The sequence below is a fragment of the Sphaeramia orbicularis genome, chromosome 10 (genome assembly GCF_902148855.1).
Source record: "Sphaeramia orbicularis chromosome 10, fSphaOr1.1, whole genome shotgun sequence".
Classification (NCBI taxonomy): domain Eukaryota; kingdom Metazoa; phylum Chordata; class Actinopteri; order Kurtiformes; family Apogonidae; genus Sphaeramia; species Sphaeramia orbicularis.
Window position 1 is genome coordinate 12,284,845 of NC_043966.1, and position 25,360 is coordinate 12,310,204.

A 25,360-nucleotide genomic window follows, 5' to 3' on the forward strand; every position below is an offset into this window, starting at 1 on the left:
ATGGTGAGCTGCAGCACCGAGGACACTGCAGAACAAGGTGAGTGAATGAGGTGCATTTAGAGAAGCAGGAAACTGTGGGGTTTTGGTTTGCCTTCACTGTCACTTCTGCTAAAATTCAACCAGTGTGTTTAGCTTAGTCACAAGCAATTAAAATAGAGAGACAATGATTGATTTAAAAAAATAAAATAATAAAAATGTATGTAAAAAATTTTAATCTTACCAAGTGAATTTTTCATCTCTCGTCAAATATCTCATCACACTTAAAATAAGACATAATCACCTAAAGAGTAACTTTTCAGTGAGATGTAAGAACTTATCTTTAGACAATAGATCTTGAAAATCTTATTTCTAGAAATCTTACCAAGATAATTTTCACTTTTTTCCTTAGTTTAAGCCAAAAAAAAATCTGCCAATGGAACAAGATACAATTATTTTGGTAAGATTTATTTATTTATCATTACTAAGTTGTTGTTTGTTGATTCACGGTTCAGACTAAACTGTGACAGTTCTGACCTTGTTTGTTGGATTCCAAACAGATCTTTAATTCAGCTATTGACAACACAAACCGTACAGAAAACAGAGGTGATTAGTGCTTTTACTGTGGTTGTATGTATATATATTTACCTCTGCCAGGAGGTACTGTGATCACTTTGCTTTGTGTGTTTGCGTGCGTGTTTGTTAGCAACATAACTCAAAAAGTTATGGATGGATTTTCATGAAATTTTCAGGAAATGTTGATACTGGCACAAGGAAGAAATGAGTCAATTTTGGTGGTGATTTGGGGGGGGGGGGCAGATCTGTCTTGGCAGAGGTCTGCGCTCTCCAAGTGCTTTTTTTGTTTGTTTGTTTATATTTTTTATATATAGATATATATATACACACACACACACACACACACACACACACACACACACACACACAGACATGTCAGCTGAGAGGTTATTCAACTGAAAATGCCAGTGGAATTTACCCAGAAAGTAAAAGTGAACTGGTTCCCCATAGGTCAACGCGCTAGTATTACTTTAATGTTTTTACCCCAAACTGCAACTTTTCTGACTCATAAAATTCTACTTTCAACACATTTAGACAAACTTTGTATTTGTAAATGGTCACACAATTCCAAAGTGATCAAAAAAGTGTCTCTCACCATTGGCTGCCATTTTGTTGTCATTTTGTCAAAGTTAGTTCCAAGATACAATGGAAGGAGCGTGATGTTGGCTCTATAACGGTATATTTTGTTCAATTAAATAAACTCTGGATACATAACTTTTTCTTCTAGGTGTCCAAGATGGGTGGCATATCAAACCAGAAGTATATGATTTCGCCTTTAACTCGACTAATGTGACTCATTTTGTCTACGGCGTTGCTGCCAATGCAGTTGCTGTGTTATTGTACGGAAGCAACTACGTTCCTGTTAAAAGAATCGAAACTGGAGATGGTAAGCATTGAGCTCTTTGGTTTACAGTCTGTTCTTCCTCTGTTGTTCAGTGTCAGTTGTACCATCTCTTACCCTCACATTTGCTGCTGTTGTCCTTCTTAGGGATGTTCTTCCAGTGGGTCAACTGTGCAGCCATATGGTTGGTTTCCATGGTGGGAGACTTGATGCTTCATTCACCCAAATTCTACCCCTTGGCCATGCTCGGAGGGGTGATTTGGGCCACAGGTATTGACACAAAAAGCAGAACGTTGGTCTCGGTGGTTATGGCCTAAAGCGGGGGGGGTCAAACATAACCGACCCACTGAAAGTTCCGATCTGGCCCACGGATGAATTTCCCAAAGTGCAAAAATTACTCTGAATATATTAACAGTATTAACTCATTTTAGTTCCGAACTCTAAAATTTTAACAATATTATGGCTGTTACAAATGTTTTGTGCCTTTGTAGATCCACTGTGATATATGTGTATAAATAAGTTTAGGCATAAAGTTAAAATTGCATTTTTTCTTAAGAAATTTCAGATTATTCACTTTTTTTGTGAAAGGATAGTTTCTAAATCCAATTAGTTTCAGAATTGAATCCTTAAAGACCCACATTTTTTTGGTCACAACTTCCAAGTGATTTTATCATTTATTGTAATATTATCCACTGCATTTTGCATTTTTCACTGAAACTTAGGTGTTTTCCTGTATCTAATTCAATGATCATGTAGACATTCATAAAATCTCAGAGTAAGGTTGAAGGTTTTATATCAAAAACTGAAGAAAAGGCGACTTTTTCAATAAAATCTATCATTTACTGAACATGAACACAAGTGTCTCCATCCACAATCATTTTGTCCACCAGGTTTTATTGATGAATCGGTGTTACAGATGATGGTGTTTCCACGTTCACTACAGAGCCTCTGAAAGTCCAAACAGGTCTTCTCTGATGATCATGAAAGCTGAGACACATTTTACCTGAATTATTTACATGTATTAATAGGATTAGTGGTGAAAAAGTTATTAAACATTGTAGATCCGTAGATACTTTTGGTGGGTGGTGAAATGTTTGGGTCTTTATGGGTTAATTTTACTTTTTTGCACAAAATCAAGGAGAAAAATTTGGAGTTCCTATTATTTATATGCTATTATTTTACTAATCTGGACAGCTTGAGATCATATTTGGCTGTATGTGGCCCCCTCAACTAAACTGAGTTTGACACCCCTGGCCTAAAGTGTTTTCTGAAATCGTCTCCTTCAAAAATCCAGCTGGACTTTGGGCGACATCAATCATCCATCTGCTTAGAGGCTTTAGAGTCCATGTGCTGTTTCAAAAAGTTTAAGCTTTAACTTCTCGATAAGCCTTTGCTTCTTTCCGTCTCTTCTCAAACTGTCTTTACGAGTTGATTCATATGTACACTTATGTTAAATTTATTGTATTCGTTACTTTTTCTGTGATTAATGACCACTGATGGGTGCATATGTAACTGACTTGTTGCTTTTATGTTTTTGTTTTTTTTTTTTTAGTTCTTTTTTTACTTCAAAGTTTGAGACAAACTAATAAAAAAAATGCAGGTATAGAACATATGAGGGGAAAAGATGTAGAAAGTTTAGAGTAACTTTTATTTAATAGAGAACAAATTCTGACAAATTTGACCTTTATTTAAAAGCAGTGACTCGTGAGATTACAAATCTCTTACATGGGGTTTGTATGTGAAAGCAGACAAATCTAAAATAGTTTCCCTCTGAACTAAAGGTGTTAGGTCCAGGAGTTATTATTCTTTAGAAAAATTAGAATAATAATTATGTTCATTCATTCTGATCGTGTCTGAAAGCCTTAAAATTAACAGACAAAAGCAGGACTCCTCAGGCCTAGTTAACGTTAACACTAACTTGACATTTTCTTCTTCTTGCTGCTCAAATAGAAAGATTAAGAAGGTTGAATAAGGACTTGGATCGCAATTATTTTGTTCACGCTCCTTTTATATGTTAATGTCATGTCAAAGCGATAAATCATATTGGGCAGCACTGATTTTTAAAGCAAGCGAAAAACACCAGATTTGACCGAAGTCCTTTATTTTAGATGGATGGATGATTCTGAATCTGAAATCAGAGAAGGAAAAAAAAAAATCAATAAATATGCACAAAATATGCTCCAAAAAACCCCAAAAATGAACAAAATAAGAATTAAAAAGTAAATGCCTGATCTGAACCTTTAGAATCCAGTTCCTCACATCCTTTTGTTAAATTTGTTTGGACGTACGTGGAAAATATTGCAGTTATGTGAAAGTCTGAAGGTTTTCTAAGCCTTAAAATGTTTGTAAAAATCCAAATATGCCTCTGCTTTGAGCACATTCACTTCTCAAGAAACCAATTACAAGTAAAAGTACTTTTCAAGAGGCATTTTTAGCATTTCATAGCTATAAAAAAAATAGACAAGGGTGTTGAATTGACCAATTTAGCAAATATTTCCTTCAGACTGTGAATACATGATGAATGGTGCTGGTGCAAAGGTTTTTTTTTAAATTTATTTTTTATTTTTTCTATTGTTTGCATTTCTCAAAATCCTGATGTGCTGGAGATTTTTATGATTTTTATATTTTCAGACATGGAATCAATCCGTCTGTTTTAGCCCAGATCAGATGTTTTTCCTCCAGTAGCAGACTAAAAGTTGTCTGTCTATAGATAGATGGGACATAAATGTACAAAATGAGCACTAAGTCACAAAAGGAACAAATTAACCCATAAAGACTCAGTGTTAATTTGGTGACACTTCCCAAATGAATTTTTCTCTCCATTTAACCTTTCTTAAGTGATTTATCACCATTTATTATAATATTCTCCTCTGCATTTTGCATTTTTCACTGTCAATCATGTATTTTTCCTACATTTCATTTCAATGTTCATGTAAACTCAAAGTAAATTCAAAAGTTATTATATAAAATCAGAGAAAACTGAAGAAAAAGTGACTTTTTCAGCAAAATATATCATGAACGGAGCATAAAACTAGTGTGTCCATCCACTGTCATTGATCCAACTCCATGGGTTTTACTGGTGAATCAATGGTGTAGAAGATTACGGTGTTTCCATGGTAATTACGGAGCCTCTGAACGTCCAAATGGGTCATATCTGATGACCATGAAAAGATGACAAACTGTATTTTACACCAATTATTTACATGGATTGATAGGATTAATGGATCAGCTGATAATAAACATTTTAGATCAGTGGATGTTTTGGGTCTTTATGGGTTAATCAAATAAATATACACAAAATAGAATGAAAACACGAACAAAATAAGCAAAAAAAAAAAAACCTCAGTGCCTGATCTGAACCTTTAGAATCCAGTTCCTCACATCCTTATGTTAAATTTGTTTGGATGTCCATTGAAAATGTGAAAATCTGAAGGTTTCTAAGCCTTAAAATGTTTGTAAAATCCAAATAATGCCTCTGCTTTGAGCACATTCACTTCTCAGAAACCAATTACAAGTAAAAGTACTTTTCAAGAGGCATTTTTAGCATTTCATTGTAATAAAAAAAAATTCTGAAGAGGTTGTAGAGCGGTTTGATTATATGCTTAATGTGGTTCACAGGGAACATCGCAGTGGTTCCAGTTCTGAAGGCGAGCGGTCTGGGCCTTGGGATTGTTATTGGGGATCCTGTAGTCTGCTGATGGGCTGGGCCAGTTCAAGGTGAGCTGAATTATTCACTGACCCTCAGCAAAGCAAAGTGGAGAATACGCAGAGGAGTATTTCTGTTTTGTAGGTTTGGCTGGTTTGGAATTGCTGTTCCGGAAGTTTCAAGGCCAGTGTTAAATGACTGTGGAGCCGGGTTGTGCATGGCCAGGTAAACTGTACACACATACATACATGCATACGATATATCCTTTTCTTTTTCTCTTTATTGAATATGTGCTACTGAAGCAAAATGCATGCATAATTAAGTCTTTTCTTATTCATTCATTTTTTAATAGACCTTTATTGAATTCAAGGAGATTTGTAAAGTATTATAAAACACTTGCCCTGAACCCACCCCACACAAATATACACATCTATACTTATTAACCGTATAAATATTTACACACATTTATTTATGTACGGCCACTCCACCCACATATACACACAAATACTCATGTTCACAATAGTAAATAAAAAATATCTGTATATACGCTCATACATATTCTATGAAGACGCACACAGCCACTGGTGACAAACACCATCTACTGATCCAAACTGTTTCTCTTTCTCTATTCTATCACTCTCTATCATCCTGTCTCTCTCTCTCTCTCTCTCTCTCTCTCTCTTCTATCCTCATCTTCTCTCCCTCGCTCTCACACTCTCATCCTTTCTCTATCTCCAATCCGCTCTCTCTCTTCTCCATCACTCTCTCTATATTACTCTCTCTCTCTGTCCTGTCACTCTCTCTACCATCCAATCACTCCCTCTCTCTTCTATCCTATCTCTCTCTCTCCTATCTCTCTCTCTCTCTCCTATCACTCTCTATCCTATCACTGTGTCTCTCCTATCTCTCTCTATCATCCAATCATCCCTCTCTCCCTATCTCTCTCTCTACTATCTCGCTCTATATCATCCCCTCTTTCTCTCTCTTCCTATCTCTCTTCCTCTCTTCTCCTATCACTCTCCCTATCGTCCAATCACTCCCTCTATCTCGTCTCTCTCCTATCTCTCTCTCTAGCCTATCTCTCTATCATCCCCTCTCTCTCTCTTCTCTCCTATCACTCTCTCTATCGTCCAATCACTCCTCTATCTCCTTTCTCTCTCTCCTATCTCTCTCTCTAGCCTATCTTCTATATCCCCTCTCTCTCTCTCCTCTCCTATCACTCTCTCTATCGTCCAATCACTCCCTCTATCTCCTTTCTCTCTCTCTATATCTCTCTCTATCCTATCTCTATATCATCCCCTCTTCTCTCTCTCTCTCCTCTCTCCTATCTCTCTCTCTCTATCCTATCACTCTTAATTTTATCTATCTATCTATCTATCTATCTATCTATCTATCTATCTGTCTATCTGTCTATCTGTCTGTCTGTCTGTCTGTCTGTCTGTCTGTCTGTCTGTCTGTCTGTCTGTCTGTCTGTCTCTGTCCTATCACTATCGTCTAATCACTCCCTCTCTCTTTCTATCCTATCTCTCTCTCTCCTATATCTCTCTCCTCTCACTCTCTCTATCATCCCCTCTTTCTCTCTCTCCCTCCTCTCTCTCTCTCTCTATCCTATCAATCCATGTAAATAATTGGTGTAAAATACAGTTTGTCATCTCTTCTGATGGTCGTCAGATATGACCTATTTGGATGTTCAGAGGCTCTGTAGTACCATGGTAACACCATCATCTTCTACAACATTGATTCTCAGTAAAACCCATGGAGTTGGATCAATGACAATGGATGGAGACACTTGTTTTACATTCAATTAATGATATATTTTACTGAAATAGTCACTTTCTGTTCAGTTTTCACAGTTTTTTTGGTATTATAATCCTAAATTTAATTTGAGCTTTAATGGACATCTACATGAAATGTTAAATATAGAGAAAAAAATCATTTGGGAACTACTACAAAAGTAACACTGGGTCTTTATGGGATATATAAATATACACAAACATATATGTTTACAATAGCAAATATATCTTATCTTATCTTATCTTCTTCCAGTGGGTTCATCTTTTTCTTTGTGAAAACTAACGCGCAGCTGCATCCATATTCAGAATCCACACCACTACTTTTCGATAGAGTGAGTATATTGTTAAATATGTTTTTGCTCATTTCTTCTCAGGAACATATGTTTTCACTGCAAGTCTGAACTAATTTGACTTTACAAATATCCCCCGAAGAAGTATCCAATTAATACAAGTGATGCTTTGTTTCATTTTTCTCAGTTCTTTAGGTCGTCTTTGTTTCACCTAATATCATTATTCCATGTGAGGCTGTCTTTGTTTTTGCAGAGAGCTAATTCAGGCAGCTACGGGCTAAGTTCCCCTGAGTTCTGGATTGACACAGTCCGACCAAAGACCAGGCGATTCATGTAAGTTTCACTCATTAGCAGGCAGCGACGTTTGCACAAAAGCCAAGACGAGCATATATTGACTGTGGTAAAGAACATCCTCCTCAAGGAGACAGGACAACGATGATAATGTTAAATATTGCAAATGAAGCTTCAGGCTTTCATCAGCACCTTTATTCAGTCGATACTGGGTGATGTTTGACTTTAACAATAAAATGATTTTGTTTTAATGAGGTTATGAGTTATGTATGGCTTTTCATATGTTAATTCCACTTAATAATTAATAATAATATAACTGGTTGGAAAATGCAGTAGTAAAACACAATGAGTACAGACATGTTTGGTAAAATTTCCCCTTGTGGAACTAACAGAGGAATATCTTATCTTATCTTATCTTATCTTATAATAAATGAAGCTTTAATAGTTAGCCCCAAGTAAATAATCTAAGTTAATGTTGTAAATCTGCATATAAAATCTGAGAGTTGTGTGGTCCTCTGTCTTTTATATATTTATTTTTATTTATTTTATACTTTTAACTATTTGATTTTATAGTTTTATTTAGAGCATTGTTGTACTTTTATGTACTTGTCATTGTTTTTAGTATTTCTTTAAATTGTTTTATTGGTTTTATGATGTGCAGCACTTGTCGTTTTAATGTGCTATATTAAGAAAGTGGATTGGATTTCCTTCACTGTAGGGCACTCATCGAAATATTCTGAATTTCAAAATTTCAACCTTGGTTTGTTATTGGAGGACGTAACAAGACTTTATTACTTTTGTAAAATCTTTTCCATTTTTTTATTATGTAGAAACTCAAGGCCAGTGAGGTTACCGTGTTTGGTTCCTTACCCGTAAATGGCAAAAAATATACATATACTGTATATATACAAGAAGTGAATATAAAAAAATACAAGAAAAAGACATGCAAGGTCAAGGAACATGTATTTTAGAACATTAGAACATCACTTTTAGAACATTAGACCAACATGAGTGCTGGTCCAGACACCTATCCACATCTACATTATCCCTTTGAACATCATTCCTCACATTAGTACCATTACTTAACCCTATAACACCAAACGTATCATATTTGATGCATGAGTTTTGAAGCCCTCTACATGTTCAGTGTGATTTTTTTTTTTTTCCTTGATAAACCTAATGCATACAATTAGACACATGCAATACACGAATAATCCACCAGGGGGAGGAATTTGTTGACCAGAGGCCTTTCCAGTGACACTACAAGACTGTCATTAATGAGGAAGGAGGCAGAATTTTGACAATTTTGAAAAGGAATTACCAATTTGTTAGACAGGTTTGTGTTATACTATGTTTTTGTTTGTTCAAAAAATAACAATATTTGAGTATTGAGAGCCGATGTAGCAAATATGATACAAAATTTAAACTCAAACATGGAAATTGATTAAAAAAAAAAAAAAAAAGGCTCTAGTTTCAAAGAACTGAATTTTCTGTCAATGATTTAATGGTCCAGGCTTTACGGGGTTAGTTTCTTATTTTTTTTTTTATCAATCAATCAATTTATTGCAAAATTATTACAAACAGTTAGAATCAACTATTCATTTACAAGATACATTTTGTAATACGATACCCCAAAAGCAGTCCTCAGCTTATAAATGGTGTCCTTAAACATGTGATAAAAGACACAATTTACATTATAATCTTTAACAAATAAAAAAGTTCTCAATAACTACAAACATATTTTAATCTATTTCTATCAACGATGTTTCATTTCATTACTTCATGGTACCTAACAAAGCAGGTATACTCACTGTTCATGCAGAGGTGGACCTTCCAGACCCTGTAGACCACATTGGACCTGAGATTGTTGACTTACTGTAACTGTTACCGTCACTAGTCGCTTTTCCATTGACCCTCAAATTGTACAAATATAACTAGCACATAAAAATTTACCTAATGAAAAAAATGACAATTTCACCACAACTCTCATTTTTCGACTAAAAGTTTTTGTGCTGGCAAGAGGTGGTTTTTCAGGCACAGTGCAAATGGTATATCGCACAAAACTGCAATGGAAAGACCTTTTTTCACAACTAGAGTCAGGTGAATTAAAAAACTGGATGTTGATGTCTTTGAGTTACTAAAACTCAGACATCATAGAACTACAAACAACACACATCATATTCAAAGCCAAAAATAATCTACTTCCAGGAAAGATATAGAAATTATTCACTGAGAGGGGAGGGAGTTATAATTTAAGGGGTAGATTTAATTTCAAAATTCAGAGGGTGCGCACTACTAGGAAAAGCTTTAGCATATCTGTGTGTGGTGTTAAAGTGTGGAATAGACTGAGGGAGGAGCACAAGGAATGTTCAAACATAAGACAATTCAAAAACACTTATAAGAACATGTTTTTCACAAGATAGAGGGATGAGGGGTTTTAATGATCACCATATGTTCACTGTTGTTTATGTGTATATTTCCTTCTTTGAGTTAGTTATTTGTTTATTTATTCACCAGCACAACTAAGAAAGGCACTGGTAAAAGATTATGTGTATTTGTATGTTGTGTATATGTATAAACGTATGTATGTGTATATGTGTATGTGTTTGTGTGTGTGTATATATACATATAGATATGTAAATATAGAGGAGCAATGTAAGAGGAAGAGGGACATATATTACACTGGTCAACAACAAATTTATTGTTTAAGTTTTTTGAGCTGATTTAGGATCATTTTGGTGTGCTGAATCCAAAAATCACATTAATTTTGCTCAATCAGGTCAACTTTCTGAACTATGCTACATATTGGCTTTTTAACATTTTTGCTACATTTATGGGCATTTTCACATCATATGATACAAAATTCTTTCATATTTCTTGCAATAAACGAGTTCTGAAGATTTAATTTAGCCAATTTATGATTAATGTTTTTTTTAATATTACAGGTGAATGAAATGGCTTCGACTAGAAGATCTTGCAAAAATAAGCCTGACGTATTCTGCTACACTCTGCAGTGAATACACCATTGTACCTAACAGGAATCCTGTCAGAAAATGACTTTTTTTCTTTTAAAACCTATTTTGGGTGAGAACTATATAAAAAAATCAACTGATAAAGTCACAAAAATGTAATAAATTTTGTGAGAAGATGAATTTTTTCAAAATCAAATTTGCAAAAAAACCTGACCTGATTGAGAAAAAACAGATGTCATTTTTTGATTTAGTGGCGCAAAATGGTCTTAATTCAGTTGAAAAAACCTAGACAACTTGCAAAAAACATTTTTTTGTAACCCAGTGTAATTAATAATATTTTGGGGAGAGGGGGTGGGATTAAATCAGTTGCACTTCTTCCCACCCCTTTTCGGGCATGTAAATGGAACTATTGTGCTGTTCTTCTGTCTAAGATTGTTATGATTCTTGATATTTGTATTATTATGTATGTTTTGCTAGTTTGCATATATGTTAAATTTCATCGCATGTTCGGAATAAATCACTAAATTAAATCAAAATGTACATTACAACAAGCGAAGAAGAAGAAGAAACATGTCGTAGTATGTGTGGACACACCAGGAAACCCAATCATTTTTTAAATTTAGTACGAGATAGAGGGGTAATATGTTATAATAATGAAAATATCTGTAAATCAATACCATATTTACGTTCCTCGCCATGTTTATGGAATGACTTCTCATGTCATCTCGTGATAAAAAACAAATCATCGCATTTGTGATTTAACGGAAAAACCAACATTACGCACTTCTGTTTTTTTGACATTTAGTAAATATCGGTGAAGTTTTGCGCAGATGTCCAATGGAAAAGCGACTAGTGTCCAAAAATAGCCACTTGCCCGATCAAGGGTCAAACTAATCCATATGTAGGTTTTTCAGTCTGTTCTGTCTTTTCCTTAGCGGCTGCCTGCTTGCCGTCGTGTCTGGCCTATTATATGGATCTTCATTTGTTCCCATCCTCTACATTAAGAGCCATTCATCATCCCCTGACAGCGTATTCTACGGCGCAAGTGTTTATGGTATGATATAAGTGTTTCACAAGTGCCTCTGAGCTCTAATGACCACATCTTTTTGCTGCTTCAATATATACATGCCCAACAGAATTGCTAATATATAATAGAGTAATGTATGCTGTACAGCTTTGGAAGTTCTTCTTAAACCATTCACCACTTTCCGTCTGCAGTTTATTTTCCTCATCATCCTATTTTCTTATCTTGCTTTGAGTTTTAAATTCCCCCAGGACGCATTAACATATGTAGCTGATGCACATAATAATCACCTTTCAGAAATGGTTTTAGGTCATATTATGCAAAATTATGTGTGTTTACAATTAAAATTTCATGTTTTCATACATAATTTATTAAATCTATTTTCTTACCAGATCATATCATGTCTATGATAAATTGCTGTAAATTTCTAATAAAATTATGAATGTTGCAAGGCCATTATATTGAATCCCAGGAGGGCTAATCATTTTTTCCCCAAAGCTGTACATATATCATCATAAAACATGATTATCTGAAGGCCTGTCTTGTTGCTCTTCTGTCTGGCTTCTAAATTGACTAACTCCACTCGAGTCAAAGTAAATGATGAATAAAAACAGTATTTTTTTTGTCCATCTCCGTAGACCTTGACTACGTTTACGCCCAGTGCTCCGGCATCTTTCTCACCAGCACCATTTACTTCACCATCTATTGTTGTGCCATGAATAACAAGCCTAGAGTTTACTCCAGAGCGGTCCTACCAGGTAATAAAAATAAATGAATAATCTGTTTACTCACAGCTTTTTACCATTTCATTGCATTCAAGATGGTAAATATGTTCTTCATTGAATTTATTTACTCATGAAGATCCAAACATCCACTGGCGAGCAAAACTATCTACTGATGTAAACTGTTTAATACCTGTTCACTGCAAAAATCCAAATCTTACCAAGTGTATTTTTCCTCATTTCTAGTTAAAAATATCTCATCACACTTATAATAAGACATAATCACCTAAAGAGTAACGTTTCAGTGAGATATAAGAGCTTATTTTTGGACAATAGATCTTGAAAATCTTATTTCAAGATATCTGACCAAGATAATTTTCACTTGCTCTATTGGCAGATTTTTTCACTTGAAAAAGGCAAAAAAAAAATCTTGAATTAAGTAAAAAAGAATCTGCCAATGGAACAAATGAAAATTATGTGCATATTTCACCGCGACTGACCCTATTCCAGACTGTTTTCGCAGTATTGAATACACTGAGAAAATCAGATGGGTGGCCTGGCTTGGAAAATAAATGATTTTTTTAGAGGGAAAAAATGCAAAATACAGAGGATAATATTATCATAAATGGTGATGAATCACTTGAGAAAGATTAAATTGAGAGAAAAATTCATTTGAGAACTGACATTAACGTAGCACCGGGTCTTTATTAGTTAAGTATGCTTAACACATTTAATACACTTCAGAGTTTGACGCTGCCGTCTTTTAGTCCTGTAGGTGTATTTGCTTTAGTCTGCAGTATCTTTCCCCCTGTGTCAAGGCCTTTATGCAGTGAGAGATTGGCCCTGTGGAAGTAGAACAAATACTGAAAAAGCTGCATGACTGAGGGCCAGTTGTACCACTCACAATGGATCAACATTGCACTGACTTCAAAGAGAAAGAATTGGAGGAACGTTCAGCTTTTTTCATTCAAAAAGCACAAAATACACTCAAGGAAAAAAGAAAAACGCACCATTTTCATTTCCTCGATTTTTTTTCAGAAATATGACAGTTATTGCAAAATTGCAAACTACAGTGAGTTCAGTACTATTCTGAGTCAAAATGAAATGATTGTTTTCCTGGTTCCGCTTGATTGATTTTGATTAGCAATAAGAACTGTATTTGTGTATTCCTCACCCATGTCTGCTCATGAGTGAAACTCACAGATGAATTGGACCTCTCCTCAATTGTGCACAACCATTCCCTATAAAAAGACACCAAAATGGAGCAAAAACACGTTTGTCCACAATGCCATGACTACTGCAACCGGAGAGAGATCGGGCCACATCAGGCCGAAACCTGTCACAGAGATGTGACAGCCGATTGGCACGGTTCTGCAGTGGTTGTAACATGTGGTCGACCAGATCTGGGACGGTCGTTGGAGGAGCCGGTGGTGTGGTAACGCTCAGCAAGGCGTAAAACGGTAGAGTGGTGGACTCCAAACACCCTGGCTACGGCCCGCCTGCTCCGTCCAGCTTGAAGCATGGCAATGGCCCCATCTCTCTCTAGTTGCAGTAGTCATGGCATTGTGGACAAATGTGTTTTTGCTCCATTTTGGTGTCTTTTTATCGGGGATGGTTGTGCACAATTGAGGAGAGGTCCAATTCATCTGTGAGTTTCACTCATGAGCAGACATGGGTGAGGAATACACAAATACAGTTCTTATTGCTAATCAAAATCAATCAACCCGAACCAGGAAAACAGTCATTTAATTTTGACTCAGAATAGTATTGAACTCATTGTAGTTTGTAATTTTGCAATAACTGTCATATTTCTGAAAAAATCGAGAAAATGAAAATGGTGCGTTTCTTTTTTCCTTGAGTGTATTTGAGATCCTTCACTGGTATGAAGGTGAAGTGAGGCCAAAACTTAACACGTAGTGTTGGATTTTTTTTTAAAAGAATCTTTCATATAAAGTGAAGCCATTTGTCTGAATTACTGTGGTTGTGCAGTGTTCATTCCATGTCTTGGACAGGGTATGCTGAATTATTCAACGTGCCCTAATGTCGAGCCTGTGTATTTGTGGTCATTGTACCTAGAACTCCTCCAATCTCATTCCCTGCTCACACTTATGCGACTATTTTCACAGATATTATTTATTTGTTCCTTTATTTATCAGTGACAATGCAGTGAAACATAATAGACATATAGAACACCTGATGTTCTGCACAAACAGTACATAGCATTCAGCGCCTTCACAAGTCCTGTCCCTGTTTGAGCTTCCTGAGGAAGAAAAGACATTAAATACAAAATTAAAAAAAACAACAATAATATAAAAACAGTGTTAAAGAGGGGTGTCACACACACAGTTAGTGGACCAAGACTGGCCCCCTAAAGGGTTGAATGGGACCCACAGGATGAATCTACAAAGTGTAAATCTTACATAGAAGACACTGACAGTGAAGGATGTCAAATACTAAGTTTTTTTGGGTTTTTTTTTTTCACACTATGTGGCCGTACAAAGTGAAAGTGAAACTTAACACGCTTTACTAATTCCTCTGTCTCCCACTGTTGTGCACCTCATTTTCCTTTCCCCTACCTTTGGAAACTTTTATTTGAGGGGCTGCACATTTGTTGCCCCCTCCCAGAACCGGGCCTGGATGATGCCCTGGTACTTGCTCTGCCGCTAAATTCACAAGTGTCACTAAGTAGCGTATCAAAGACAGGACATTCCTCCAAATGAATCACATGCTGTGTGGACAAATGTTGTAGAGTATTGGAGGGATTTCCCCCCTTTGAAGAAATGGAAGCTTTGCTAGTGTTACAAGTGACCCTGGTGTCATCTTTTTGCATGAAATATAACCATACTTTGGAGCATTTCTGCCTCGACGCCATGTTGGCTACATTCTAAACCAAAAATATGCAGTGTATGTAAATGTCGGTGCAGTCCATAAACAACGTCACTTACAGTACCGTGAAAACAAAACTTCACATGCTTTCAACATTTGCCTCCTGACTTCTACACCTCTTACACACACAAAATTTTCACAACTTCTATACTCCACTGCTCTACGGGCCCCCACAAATACTGGGCTTCATGAATTTGTCATGTTTACACACACACACACACACACACGCGCACACACACGCACACACACACACACACACACACACACACACACCCATCGGTGCCCCAACTTCCACTACCAACACTTAAGGTAACACAAGTTTACAACTCAATTTAAGCGTTTCCACCTTCATGACAGATTAAAGCCTCTGTGTTTGCATCATCCACGGTGTCCACAATAACTTTGGTTTTTCTTCAAGTTTAGACCAGTTGGGATTCGATTTTGTGTCAAGAAAATATCCTTTTAGAAAAACATCCACATGATTGTGAACTGGGCAACCAACTGTGTTAGATAAGTGGTTCATTAGCGTTTCCTGTTTGACTTTGCATTCAACAGATTTAGCTTTTTATGTTCAAATAATGAGGAGGCGTTTGAGGTGTTTAAGGCCAGTTTGTTCCAAATGCCACAGTAGTTTTGATTCCAGGCCCAGGCCTCATGAATGCCCCAAGTAAAACACATGCTTTACTCTGAAATTATTTATTAATTACACTTTATCAGCCTTTGTGTTTGGTTTTTCTGAACCCCATGTCCAGTTCAGGGAAAGGTAAAGTAAATGCACAGCTCATCAAGATGTGAAACAATGCACTGCTGTAAACAACCCAAACCTCAACATTATTTAAGACCATTTTAATTATATTCTACTGCAAGTACACATTGATGATGGAGGGGTGCGCTAATATTTTAGACTAGCGTGTTGACCCCTGGGGAACCACAGGTTGTAGATATGTCAGTTTTATGCTGGGAGAGCTGACTTTTGGGAAAAGATGTGAGTCTACAGTTTATAAGTACTGACATAAAAATTGTTTGGTAAATCATGATATCTTTTCTGTTTTCAACACAGTGTGAAAACTAAAGCCTGGTTCATGGTGGGGTTCACTGCCTCCTGTGCCAGCTCAGACATTTTATAACAGTATTCTCATGGATTGTGAACATGATAAAAGTAATCTGATGCACCTTTCTGTGCAGAGTGGACCTCTCTTTGCTTTTTCCAGTCTGCCAGTGCTCCGCAGGACAGCCATCTCTGTTGTCTGTGTTTGAAGTGACAGTTCGGTCTGTTAACACCCATTTCTGCCGCCATTGCCCTCTCTGTAGTCTGTGTAAAATGGGCAGTCAATCCCTCGGAAGAAGCCGGTGGATCTTAGCATTATCTCCAGATGCTCCTGTCATACTCACACGGACCTGCTTGGCTTTACGACAAAATTACGCAGTTTGAAATGCAAAAGCTTGTAAGAGCAATGAAACAATAATAACCTCCCTACGGTGCCATGTTGGATTGTTCGAGGATTTGAAATCTTGCGTTTTCTTGGTAGTGTTGCGTTGTTCCACGTCATAGAAGTGAGCTAACGGTATTGGATTCCAAAATTACTAATGTCTCCCAAAATATTGGTCCTATCATCTTGTCGTTTTCGCTAGTCTCTTTCATTACCAAAAATACACAAGTATGCCAGCTGCAGCAGTCAGCTCTTTCCAAATTTTATGTGATGCCTGAGACACACAGAGTCCACTTCCTGTTTATAATATAGATAACCCTTTAAGACCTATGCCTATTTTTGTCGCAGCTTTCAAATGCATTTTAACCTTTCCTAAGTGATTTGCATAATAATATCATACTCTGGATTTTTTTTTTTTTTTTTTTCAGTGGAAGTTGGTAATTTATTTGGTTATTAATTTACTGATTATGTGGATGTTTATAAAAGCTCAGACTAAATTCAAAGGTTATAAAAATAAAGAAAACAAATAATATATTGACTTTCAGCAAAATATATCATGAACTAATTGTGAAAACAAACATCTACAACCACTGTCATTTGTCAGACTACATGGGTTTTAATCATAAATCATTAATGCAGAAGATGATGGTGTTTCCATGTCCAATACAGATCCTCTGAACGTCCAAATGCCTCATATCTGATGATGCTGAAAAACTGAGAACTGCATTTTGTCTGAATTATTCCAATATATCATTAGGATAAGTGGTTCAAAACATATTAAACATTTTACATCAGTAGATGCTTTTGGTCACTGGTGACTGTTTAGATCTTTGAAGGTTAAATAAATGAATTTAACACCTTCTGGATGCTACCTGGTGCTCTATTAATGGCAGAAGTTATTGTAAATGAGCATGCAGGACTTGGAAATGTGTTTCATGGCACAGTCAAATCAGACTTAACTGGATAGAGTAATGCAGAGCCTTTGATATAACAGAGTTGCGACACTTCCATATACTCCCGTTGTACACAAAAAAAGGCGGACGAAATATGGACCTACTTCTGGGTTATGGAGGGGCCGATAGTTCCAACAGTGAGTGTTCCAACATTGTGATCTTGCATCGTCATCTTTCAAATTTTCAAGTGTATTTAATGTATTAGCGGACATTTACGTTGTAAATTCTGTTTTCTTTGGTATGTATTAGCATTTGTATAAATTTATATCTCAAACAACTGTTATGTTGGATTTTCAGCTCTAGCCCTATAGTTAGCTAGCTTGACTTGGACAGCTGTTGAGATTGAACCACTGTAATCACAAAGTATGGAGTTTTTAAAATAAGGTAACGTTACTACAGATGTTGTTATCAGTGGGTTTTATTTTAGTTGTTTTGCCGAACCTGGTGGTGTTTGGTTAAGATTGTCAGCTGAGGTCATGTGCTAATTAGGAGAGTTGCTGTAGAGCTGAGTTCTGCCAATAAAAGTTCATTAAAGTTATTATTTATGAGTTAAAGGAGGCAAAACTTCTGTACTTGGCGTTTGTAAGATCCCACTCATCCCATAAGAATTCTGTTGAGTTTTGAGTTTGCTAATGTTGTTTTTAATGAGTTTAGCATCTGTGCTAATGGTAGCATGCTAAGTCCTTTCCTAACTGACACAACAATACATATAGTAGTGCAACAACAGTTGTCTGTGGTTTATTTTGAGATTTGAAAAGAGGTGATGACACTCACATCCAGTCACTAAAAGGTGTGTAGGATCCCAAAGAAACAGCGGATGAAAGAATCAGATCAGGTCCGCACAGCCTGTGAGCTCCTCAAAAACATTTTTTATTCACCACAAGAAGTGACAGTTTGGGCCACAGCTCTTCATCAGACATTATTTTGAGGTTTGCCATGCTCACTGCTGTCTGCCCAATAGAAAAACATGACAGTGCTTGGTTCATACAGAACTGTTCAGACTTACATGAACCATCACCATGACCACCGGAGCAGTGACATCAAAGTGTGTCATAACTCTCTTTATAGGGCTCTGGAATAATGAACAGAAATGGACCCTGAAGTAGGAAGTGACAACACGGATTAACAACCAAATAGTACAAATACACCCTAATTTTGTGCCAAACCTTAAGGACAAATATAATAACTTACACATGTATGCACATTCCTAAAGGAGACAGAAGACGATAGTTTCAGCAAAATCCATCCATGAACCTTAGGCTGTAGACGTCTTGTCTGCAGATCCAGTTGGAAGACGGGGCACGAGGCAAAGTGTGCAGACACCAGCACACCATGACCTGCAGAGATGGATAAAACCACTGGTCATGTTAGAGTTCCTCATCTCCCCATCTATCGTTTTGTTCTGTTTCGAAGGGGAGCCAAAAAACTCCAACGGGCACGCTCCAGAGAGCAAATGTTGAGAATTTACTGAATTTTCCTTTTTGCCACAATCGGAGGGGGAAAAAAGCTGCAGAAAAATTTGTCCTTCATGCCTTTTCATGCTTTTCCTCTAGAAAAATATGTCCAAAAGCTTATGCATTTTAAATTCCTCCTTCACATTATGTTCAAGTGTAGAACCCATGTTATGTTCAGGTGCATTTATGAACTGAAAATGGAATTGAGAAACCTCCTGCATCTTGTAGACATTTTTACCTATACCTTCTCGGCAGCTACCACCTCCTGAAATGAGCGAATATACAAACTTTTACATTTGACTCTTGCACTTCTTGTCTCACATTTTTTATAAACTTTTCATTGTGTGTTTGGTATTTTTTTGTATTTTACCTACAACATGACAGTGAGCTCCTTGTGTCCTTCAGGTCTATTGTCGGGGCTGATGTGGGCACTGGCCACCTACTGCTGGTTTCTAGCTAATAACTACCTGAGTGCAGTCAATACTTTCCCTATTGTCAGCGCAGTAAGTACATCATGTCCTGACAGCTGAATTGGACGGAAGATTGAAATATGTGTTTTCCATCACTTCAGGTGACAGGTTAAATGACTACATTCCTACACCACTCAACTGAAAAGGAAAAGGTCACAAAAACAGCATTGTTACCTTCAGTGGAGTCACTTAAATAATTTTATCTAGTTATTTCATTCAACATTTTCGCTTGAATATTGGGGCAAAATGTCATCATCTTATCAAATGGGAATTTTAATATAATTTGGAAGTGGAATTGCTGGCAGAGTTAATGTCTCCAAAATAAAAGGGTTCATTGTGCAGAGGAGCATAGGTATATTCACAAGAATGTGTTTATTTTCATTTAGATTCAACAAAATGTCTTTTTTTTTTTTTTGGTTCAGAGAAAATGACACAAAAGTTAAGGTATAGACAATACTCAATCAATGGGAGCTTTTCTCATTTTGCTGAATATTTTCTCTTTTTTTGCGCTCACATTTTTATTTTCATTTTCATTTAACAAATAAAATCAAACAGAGGTATTTCAGGTTATACAATATTACTGGAATGGATTCTCAGAGCAAGAATACCAACAGTGAACCCAAGACTTAACAGCATGTCATGGGATACCAAAGAAAACAGTGATAGTATAAAGATAAAAAGGAAACGTAAGGTTAATTACACACACAAAAAAAATAAAAATGCATGCATAACCTACAAGAATACACACAACATACACAAAATATACCAACACACAAACATAAAGGGTGTCCCAAAAATGTATACACACTTTAGATAATTGTAAAGTAGGTGTTTATTAAATTCATTTAATTTTCAAAATGTAATAGAATTTACAAACATCATTTTATTGTTTTGTCTGTTCCGCCTGTTCTCAAACTGACGTCCGTTCTGATCCAGACTCTGCTGACAACGCCAAGCAATGGAATCGCACACATCACCAAACAATTCCCTCGGTATTTGCCTGCATTCAAGTTCAGTGGCTGCTCCTAATTTAGCGACTGTTGCAGGTTTCGTAGCGTAGACTGTGTCTTTTAAGTATCCCCATTAAAAAAAAGTCTAGTGTTCTGAGGTCTGGTGAACTTGCAAACAGGTGGACTGGACAGAGGGGTTTCGTTGAATACCCTCCACATTCACCAGACCTCCCACCACTAGACTTTTTTTATGGGGATACCTAAAAGACAAAGTCTACGCTACGAAACCTGCAACAGTCGTTAAATTGAGAGCAGCCATTGAACGTGAATGCAGGCAAATACCGAGGGAATTGTTTCGTGATGTGTGCGATTCCATTTCTTGGCGTTGTTAGCTGTGTCTGGAATTGAAATGAATTTTAACAAACACCTACTTAACAATTATTTAAAGTGTGTATATATTTTATTAGGACACCATGTATACAGGGTGGGGAAGCAAAATTTACAATGAACATTTAGTTGTTTTTTTCTCAGCAGGCACTACGTCAATTGTTTTGAAACCAAACATATATTGATGTCATAATCAAACCTAACACTATTATCCATACCTTTTCAGAAACTTTTGCCCATATGAGTAATCAGGAAAGCAAACGTCAAAGAGTGTGTGATTTGCTGAATACACTCGTCACACCAAAGGAGATTTCAAAAACAGTTGGAGTGTCCATAAAGACTGTTTATAATGTAAAGAAGAGAATGACTATGAGCAAAACTATTACGAGAAAGTCTGGAAGTGGAGGAAGCAACAAAAAACGTACCAAAGCTTTTATTAAAGCTCTCAAATCCAAAATCCTAAAGGATCCAACCAAATCCATGAGAAAAATGGCAATTGAACTTGAGGTAGACAACAAGACCGCTAGAAATGCAGTAAAATATGATTTGAAGATTTAAATTCTCATGACTTTCAATAAACTACTTGGTCATACACTGTCTTTCAATCCCTGCCTCAAAATATTGTAAATTTTGCTTCCCCACCCTGTATAAGCAAGACAGAAGGAACTTGACATCTAGAGCAGTGGTTCTCAAATGGGGGTACGTGAAGGCACTCCAGGGGGCACGTGTGATTTTAAAATATATTTAAGAAGTAGCATCCATGCAAAAATCCTTTAAAAATAATTATTAAATTAATTAAATATTTCAGGAAAATATATAAGTTCATAAAATGAATTTTATATTCAGTAGGCTATTCAATTTCATCATCCTAAAAACCCAGAGTCTCCCCCATACCAGAATGGTTCGACTCAACCTGTCATATGCTACCTAGCATCACCTGCCAATCACTGGAAAACTCAAACAATGGAGTCGTGGTTGAAGCGTAATTCTTTTTGAGAACAAATCTTTACTATGATCCCAGAGGAGGACACTTTATGTTGATGATTATTTTTATGAGCACAAATCTTTATTTATAATGAAGTTAATTCTTTCTTTCTTTTTTTAGTTATATCTTTTTATTTCCAAATAGTTCAAGAGAGACCACTACAAATGGAGTTCCAAAGTTTAATAAATCAGACACTGATGGCACAGCATTCTGTTTTAAGTCTTTTTTTTTTCAACCAAAAATGCTTTACGCTGGTTAGGGGTACTTGGCTGAAAAAATATTTCACAGGGGGTACATCACTGAAAAAAGGTTGAGAACCACTGATCTAGAGGCACTAAGATGAGAGAGATTTTTCTGAATACATTCAATAGAAAAAATGTTTATTTTGTTCTGTGCAAAAGGCAGGAATCTGTGCCTGCAGAAGGTTAAGTACAGTGATAAAAGCCAATCATGTACGGACAAATGAACTGTATTCATAATTAAGACATTTACCTACAAATATAAGAAATGCCTTAAACAAAGAAGCACATAGTTTACGCCTGAAGACAGAGTTAAGGACATGTAAATAAAATATTAAGTGCTGCTCTTGATTTCAAGAGGCAGCTGTCATTGATTTTTTTTTAGGAGGCAACAGGGAAAACCCGTCTCTGATGAATGTTTCTTTGCAGGAGGAGACTCCAAGCGCAGCGTCTGAAAGTAGTGATTTTCAAGGACAGCTGCTGTTTTTACCCTTTGGGCTGCTTTGAAATGGTTATAGATCAGTTGGGTTTCTAAGATTTAGTCTTGGAAATGAACCAAGATTGTCACTAGTCGCTTTTCCGTTGACCCTCAAATTGTGCAAATATAACTTAATATAACGCATAAAAATTTACCCAATGGAAAAACGTCAATTTCGCGAAAACTCTCATTTTTCAATTTAAAGTTTTTGCGATGGCAAGAGGTGGTTTTTCAGACGTAGCGCAAATGGTATATCGCGCAAAACTGCAATGGAAAGACCTTTTTTCGCAACTAGAGTCAGGAGAATTACAAAACCGGATGTTGATGGATGTTACAGCGAGCGAAGAAGAAACATGTCGCAGAATGTGTGGACAAACCAGGAAACCCAGTCGTTTTTTAATTTGGTACAAGTTGAAGGGGTAATATATAATAATAATAATAATAATAATAATAATAATAATAATAATAATGAATATATCTGTAAATCAACACCATATTTATGTTCGTTGCCATGTTTATGGAATGACTTCTCGTTTCATCTTGTGATAATAAATAAACAAATCATTGCATTTGTGATTTAATGGAAAAACCGATATTACGCACTACTGTTTTTCGACACTTAGTAAATATCAGTAAAGTTTTGCGCAGATGTCCAATGGAAAAGCGACTGTTGTTTCAACAAAAGATTCCTCACAACAATTTACATTTATACCCTTTGTATTTTAAATGGACAGACACTAGACACGTTTTTATTTACGATGTCACACACTTGGGGTCATGAAAATGCTTTTAAACACAACTGTTACTCATCAGTGCAACGTCACTACATTGGATATGTTTTTTTTTTGTTTTTTTTTCATTAATGTATTTATTGTTGAGTGACACGTTGGTGCAGTGGATAGGACTTGTGCCTCACAACAAGAAGGTCCTGGGTTCTTTTCGGGGTGGGACCTTTCTGTGTGGAGTTCGCATGTTCTCCCTGTGTCTGTGTGGGTTCTCTCCAGGTTCTCCAGCTTCCTCCCACCATCCAAAGACATGCACCGATAGTTTAACTGGTTCATCTAAATTGCCCATAGGTGTGATTGTTTGTCTCTATATGTCAGCCCTGCAATAAATTAAACAGAAGCTGGCGTCACAAGTCTGTTTTCTACAACCTGGAAACAAAGTAAAGTAACAGAGGCTGCTGTTCTCCTCCAGACCACAGGAATTACAAAATGCTGAAAGAAAAACATTGATTTCTGAGGGTTTTTTTTTTTTTTTCTCTCCCTCTGACAGTGAAAAACTACCAAACACTGCTGCTTTTACTGTTAACAGTGATCTGATGAAACAGGTGATTTAGGTTCTGAATTCCCATAGAAGTCAATGATCACAGACATATTTTTCCATCCATGTGAGGATCCAGACTGTTTTTAAACCCAGTATATTTACACTGACATGAATGATCTGTGGCTGATGTGGTGGATAAAGTTTAGCCTTTAATGTTATTTCTCCTCCTCCTCCTATTTCTTCTTCTCTGCCCTCTCCTGCTCTTCTCTCTTCTTCTCCTCCTCCCCCTCTGCCTTCACCTACTCCTCTTTCTTCTTCTTCTCCTTCTTTCCTCTTCTCTTTCTTCCCCCCTCCTCCTATTTCTTTCCCCTGCCTTCTCCTCCTCCTCCTCCTTCCTTCTCTTCCTCCTCCCCCTCTGCCCTCCTCTTTCTTCTCCTCTGTCTTGTTCTCCTCCTCCTTCTTATCCTTTCTTCTTCTCTCTTACCCTCCTCCTCCTATTCTCTCTTCTTCTCTGCCTTCTCCTTCTCTTTCTTCTCCTTTTTCTCCCCCACTCCTCTTTCTACTCTCTATTCTTCTCCTCCTCATTCTACTCTTCCTCTCCTCCTCCTCCTTCTCTTTCTTCTCCTCTTCCTCCCCCTCTTTCTTCTTCTCTGCCTTCTCCTGCTCTTCTCTCTTCTTCTCCTCCCCCTCTTTTTCTCCTCCTCCCCCCTACCTTCTCCTCCTCCTCCTCTCCCCCTCTGCCCTTCTGCTCCTCCTCCCCCTCTGCCCTTCTCCTACTCCTCTTTCTTCTTCTTCTCCTCCTTCTTTCCTCTCCTCTTTCGTCCCCCTGCTCTTCTCTCGTCTTCTCCTCCCCCTCTTTCTTCTTCTCCTCCTCCTCCCCCTCTGCCTTCTCCTACACCTTTTCTTCTTCTCCTCCTTCTTCCTCTTCTCTTTCGTCCCCCCTCCTCCTGTCTTCTCCCCTTCCTTCTCCTCTTTCTTATCCTCCTCCTTTCTTCTTCTCTTCCTCCTCCCCCTCTGCCTTCTTCTCCTCCTCTTTCTTCTCCTGTCTTGTTCTCCTCCTTCTTCTTCTCCTTTCTTCTTCTTTCTTCCCCTCCTCCTCCTCCTCCTATTTCTTCTCTCTTCTCTGCCTTCTCCTTCTGTCTTCTCCTTTTTCTCCCCCCTCCTCCTCTTTCTACTCTATTCTTCTCCTCTTTCTACTCTTCCTCTTCTCCTCCTCTTTTTTTCTCCTCTTGCTCCTCCCTCTTTCTTCTTCTCTGCCTTCTCCTTCTCCTCTTTATTCTCCTTTTTCCTCCTCTCTCTTCTCCTCCTCGTCCTATTTCTACCCCTCTTTCTCCTCCTCCTCCTGCTCCTCCTTCAGGGATATGGTCTGGTTGCAGCGCTGTGGGATCCTTGGTTTTCAGAGAGATCAGGGTAAGAATCACTACTCTTATCATGATCAATAATGTAAAGCTTTTTGTTCCATGGATTTTTTGCTCTACACACATTGTACGTAGTCGACAATCAGCTGCAGTTTACCACCGCAGATTTCTTGAATTGATATAACTGGAGGACATCAACATAAACATCATTTTTATCATAAAATTCCACAAAATCTTGGATACTCGTCAGTTCCAGTAAATCTATTGATCACCTCTTTCCCTTCAGGGCTTTGCCAACTGCTTTCTCTTCGTCTTTGGTCTGTGTGTCGTCATGGCTGGATCTTTGCTGATTGCGTTCTCAAAGTTCGGATGA

The 25,360-nt window shown here is 37.0% G+C and overlaps 1 protein-coding gene across 1 annotated transcript; it reads left to right on the forward strand.

Annotated features, from left to right (window-relative positions):
- Positions 1-25,360, forward strand: tmem144b (transmembrane protein 144b). The gene is given in 14 exon segments (XM_030146128.1): positions 1-37; positions 1,280-1,438; positions 1,541-1,663; positions 5,012-5,065; positions 5,068-5,110; positions 5,184-5,264; positions 7,086-7,164; positions 7,376-7,455; positions 11,321-11,439; positions 12,048-12,167; positions 19,260-19,357; positions 24,987-25,011; positions 25,014-25,039; positions 25,274-25,360. Coding segments are annotated over 14 exon segments (1,131 nt in total).